Source organism: Lipotes vexillifer, unplaced genomic scaffold, assembly GCF_000442215.2.
Source record: "Lipotes vexillifer unplaced genomic scaffold, Lipotes_vexillifer_v1.1 scaffold905, whole genome shotgun sequence".
NCBI lineage: Eukaryota > Metazoa > Chordata > Mammalia > Artiodactyla > Lipotidae > Lipotes > Lipotes vexillifer.
Window position 1 is genome coordinate 716698 of NW_006796034.1, and position 5282 is coordinate 721979.

The 5282-nt window shown below is 46.1% G+C and overlaps 1 protein-coding gene across 1 annotated transcript in view; it reads right to left on the reverse strand.

Annotated features, from left to right (window-relative positions):
* The window catches only part of ABCA4 (ATP binding cassette subfamily A member 4), a 130898-nt gene that overhangs the window by 27307 nt on the left and 98309 nt on the right, over window positions 1–5282 (reverse strand). Inside the window, 5 exon segments of the mRNA XM_007468108.1 lie at window positions 1104–1273; window positions 1529–1603; window positions 1733–1838; window positions 3102–3134; window positions 4636–4730. Of these exon segments, the coding sequence (XP_007468170.1) occupies window positions 1104–1273; window positions 1529–1603; window positions 1733–1838; window positions 3102–3134; window positions 4636–4730 (479 nt within the window).

Genomic DNA, 5282 nt, shown 5'->3' on the forward strand with positions numbered 1-5282 from the left:
CTCTTTCCCAGATCAGATAGAAAGCATCTGGCTAAGGGGGAAAGTGTGGGCTGAAATCCACCCCGACCTTCACATACAAGCCATGCACTCTGGTGTAAGCCAGTGCCCGCCTTGAGAAAGGAGCACCTTTTACTAATTCCCACAAAGGCACCATATGTGCTAGTCGCTGCTCTGTTAAAATTACAAATAGCTTGATCCACACACACACTAAGATTAGAACAAATTACTGGAAGGAAACGCCCAAAAATGTTTAGAGGAAACACCCTAAACAGTGTTGGGTTATAAATACTAAGTTCTTAAAACTCTATTCTATAAACTTTATTTCATGAACATATATACTATGTTATATACTATTTTTATAATCACAAAAGACTCCTCTCTCATATTTCATATTCAAGAGGCTTGGCAGGAGGTATAGAAACTTGGGCTAAGTGAGAATGGACATAGACCACTTTTCCTCAGTCGAGGGCCTCAGAGGGTGTCCTGAGGAAGGTCCCAAGGGCCCAGGACCCGCCCAAGTTTAGCCATGACCCTGGGCACGTTCAGGGCACTTGGAGTATATTGGGTCCCCCAACTGCCTTCCAGAAGGAGTTTGCTCTAATAAAGGCATTCTCACCAAATGTAGGCCTCAAATAAGGCAAACATGCTACAAATTGCAAAAGAGTGAGGTTTTTACTGCTTGAAGCTGAGCCTAGGCTTTAGGAAGGTAAGGATCTGTAGACATGTCCAAAGCCTGACTGTCTGGGGGAAATTACTGGAATCTAAGATAATTACTACTGGGGCGATGAAAGATTTACTGAACCTCCCAGTTCCTGGCAATCATTTTGCATACTGGAAAGGAGAGTATTTGTGTAAGCTCCAGGAGCAATGTGTTATCGAGAGCCAAAAGGGAACGGAACCAAACATATGCTTACTTTCCAAATAAATATGAGGAGAAAGAATGGCCACGCAGTTTGGCACACGAAGTCTTATGTTCGTGCGTGTGTGTGATTAAACAAACCTGCCATCCAGCCCAGCAGCTTCTGCTGGTGAAAATCCTCTCAGGGTGTTTAGAGTGGAGAATGTGACTAGAAAGCTGTGAGGCCGGGGCCTCAGTAGCTTACACTGTAATTTCGGAGAGCTGCTCCTTGGTCAGGTTCAGAGGCTGGCTTACAACGGTGATGCCATACTCCTCGGGGTTCCTGTCCTCATGCAGGCTGGCCCGTAAGATGGCGTTGTGGGCCACGTTGAGGAAGCTGACCAGGGCATGCCAGCCTTTGTTGTTAAACCACACCTAGAGGGCGGAGATGTGGCTTTGTTAGGCTCTGCTACTACATAGGAGACTCTGCACTAACAGCAGCTGTTCGAAGAAAAAATGAGCTGCAGGAAAAAGAATGTGAGAGGGAGGAAGGTTTTGGCCGCTGGGAGACATTCCATGCCAGATTTAAACAGGAGGAGGGATGGAATTTAATTAAGCTGGGAAAATAAAAATAAAACAACCAGCTCACATGAGTTTTTAGCTCTAGGGCAGATTGTGCAGGGCCAATACCTTAATGTTGTCTTCAGTTTCTAGATGTTTAAGGAAAGCAGACATTTCTTTAGAGGCTTCTCTGGTGATAGGGCCCTGGAAAACCATAATAAACAACCAAGAGGGTTTTTTTTCCCCCCCCTTCCCTTAGCATTCATGATCATTTCTATTTCATGATAACTGGCAAGTTGAAAGTCCTACGAAATCTCCAGTCTGTTTACATACCCCGCTCACATTCATTAACTGGCCAAGGTCACTTAAAAATCCAACAAGGGCTTCTCCAGTGATGGGGGGAGCCGGGAGCTTTCCTCCAATGGAAATTCCTCCGTACCTGACAAGGGAGCAAGAAGTCCTCAGACCTGTGCCATGAACCACGTGTGTGTGCCTCGTGGTTGCCGGAGCTCTCAGTTTCAGTAGGAAAGTGTATATTTTTGCAGGAATTGTCTGGCCCATCGGGAAACATAGCTCCCCTTTACAAACCAGCTTTAACATCTTCCTCACTGCCTCCAGGACTGACCCCTTCGGAGCCTGGTGTCTGCGCACCTCTCCAACCTCACCCCTCCTCAAGCCTTCCCTCCAGTGGCCCATTCCGGCCACGCAATCATTTCCAGAGCTCGCAGGGGTCCAGGCTGCCTCTGTGTCTCTCTGCCTTCGCGGGGCTCCCAGTTTCCCCGGGTGCCTTTCCAGCTCATCTGTCCTATGTGATCTCCTTGAGATCTTCCCTGACTTTCTCCCACCCCTACCAGTGGTCCTTTTTCTGTGCTGCTTCTGTACTTTGCAGGTACTTCCGGTGTGCTGGACTCATCGAACCTGGTCCAGTCCTGCCGTGCCTCTCTTGGTGCCTCTCACCCACCCCTGCCTTGACTCCTGCTCTAGTCCTTAACTGGATCCTAGCCTTGGGTCCCTCCCACTCTAACCTATCTTCCACACTGCTCTGGAAGTCTTCAGTAACGGTGCTCAAACACCGGCCTGGGCGTGTCACTCTCTGGCTTAAAACCCTTCAATGGCAGCATAAAAGCCTAACTCCTCAACAAACGAAATTAATTTGTTGGATAGGCAAGGCAGAGGAGAAGAACTTTATTTCTTAGGGACTCGACTTGTCCCCCCGCCTTTCTGCTTCAGCTGAGGTCCCTCACTTCCCTCTTGGGAACAATTCTAAAAGCTGAATTTCACTTTTATGGAAACTGTGTGAACCTTCAGGATGCCTCAGGAATGGGGTGAGTCTGGGGCTGGGCCAGACGCCCTGAGGCTTAAAAGGAATGGGCCAAGGAGTGCCAGGGCTTAGGTTACATGTGCTCTTGTTCTAAACTGTTATTTGCTCGGAGGTTTTAGAACCTTCCTGGAGTGAGAGTGCTCTGGAATTCCTCTTCAGGGAACATCACCTCTCATTTATGCCCTCCAAGGAGATCTACTGCTGAGCATCTTCTGGGCCCAGGGTGTGTGTAGCCATGTATCCTTCAAGACATGTCTTATGAATTCCTGAGCACATACAGAACAGCTCATCCACATGACTTTGAGGTGTGGCTTTTTTATGTGCAATGAATTTAAATAGATCACTCTGAGATTTTAATTTCTTAAAAAAATAATTTCTTACCTCTGTTCATTGACCCAGTATTTGCTCTTCAAACTGAAAGCCAAAACAAATCATACAATGAATACAACAAGTATGCAGTAGTGTTAACTTTCTTCCCCAAACACTCACTGGGGTCTCCCAGTCTTCAGGGGCAGTGTTTTGCATTTCCTGATGTCCAAGCAATGTGGAAACCTCCCAGGCCAGGGACCGAGCCTGAATAAATATGTGGAGAAAGGACTGATCTTTTCCAATCCTGGCTGTCCAAGTCACATCCTGCCTCTCCAAGTCACATCCTGCCTGCAGGGCTTTCTGGGTGGCCCTGTTGTAAGGTCACTTGTCAGATGATCTGGACCCAGAAAATATGGCAATGACCATGCCAGCATGGAGTGAAGGCTGCAGCCTCTTCCCCCCTGTAAGAACGAGACTTTCATAATCACCTGCACACTTGGAGGAAGTTCTGAATTACTCCTAGCCCAAAGTTAAGAGACTGACTTCCAGTCAATCAGGGGCAAAATTACAAGATAGGAAACACGCAGATACCAACTCTAGTCCTCATAGTTCAGCCCCATGAACTATCATTGTCATTAAGCACAAAATCCAAAGTTCCATATTGCAAATTTGCTGCTGAGAACAAAGTGTGGGATGGTCGTTGTTCACTGCATTACTGAATAGATACTATGCAGCCTGTTTTTATTTTTGTGCTTGGACGCTGTTCTTCATTTTGCTACCTGCTGGCTTGGCACTGCCTTCTCAACAGCTGCTTTCACCGTCTGCAGTGTGCTGTAGTTAGCTGAGTCCATTTATCCCTTGTTGAGGGACTGGGAGGGAAAGTAACTGTAAATACTACTAAAATTAGACAGTATGTTTTATTTTAAAGTTCCAGAGAACATGGGGCCCAGATCAGGGTCCCCTATAATCCTCTCTCCATAGCATGCTCTTGTCATACTGCTTGCTCTGATGGGACTGCTGAAGCAGTCCCGGGGTGGGGCTTGTGAGAACAGGTGCAGAGCTGCATTTGAAAGGGCAGTGATACAGATGATAATTCCCAGTTAGAGTGTGACAGGTGCAGTTAACCTGGACAACCTGTGGGCTCATGCAGACGATCCCACTGCCTGTCTCCGATCTTGGTCTAACGTTTCCTTTCTCCGTTTTGCTTCTTACTTTTCCCTCTTGCTTCTCTCTTGGTCTCTACCATTTCCCCTTACTTTCCTTCCTCTATTCAAACTTCACCTCTGTTTTTTTAACTAATTAAAATATGAGGCTGTATTTTGGACAAATTCTATACTTGCTTATTTTACTTGTAATAGTGCATGGCTTAAGCGTTAACTGCTTGTCCTAAACACAATAAAAAACAAAGCAAGATTAGTCATAAGTTGCATTCGACTTGTATATGCCTTCATTGCTTTTTCTATTGGATGAGGCTCTCAAAGTAGGAAAAAGAAAAAATTCCACTGCCCTGATTGTTGATAAATCATGAGAGGAAATTATCTTCTGTCCCTAGTTAGTATTTCCCACAGGGAGCCAGGATGAAAAGTATAGAAAGGTCTCTCCTTACCTGCTTCGTATAAGAGCAGGATACGTTTTTACCAAGAAGTCCGAGATGTTCCTGTCTGTAAGGTCTTGTAGAATTTCAGTGCTGCGCTGTATTCTCTGAGGCAATGAGATATCTGCATTAATTACTTCGGAATTTGAGGTGAAACTTCTTGTTCTTTTCCAAAAATTATTCATAGACTCAGCTACTGAGAAATTACTAAGTAAAGCACTGGCATCTCCCCAGTTCCCATAGCAATGATGTGGGGGTCACCTTCGAACCCTCTCTTTTCTTTATTCCACTGATGACACCGGACAGTTCTCACTTCAAAATAAATCTCCAGTCCATCAGCATCTCTCCAGTTCTACCACTATTACCCTAAACCAAGCCTCCACCTACATGTCACCTGGACCTCTACAGACACTTCCAAAGCGGTCTCTGGTTCCACCGTGGCCCTGCACAATCCATTCTCCATTCATTAGCCAGACTGAGCTTAACAATATCAATCAGAACATCCCATTTGCCTTGCTTACCACACTCCAGTAAACCCTACGATCAGATCCAAATTCATTACCGAGGCTGAGCTCACCTGCTGCTACCTACCCCCACTGCCCACCTCCCCACTTCTTCTCCCTGTTTCTCAAATGCACACCTCTCATTCCTGCTGTAGT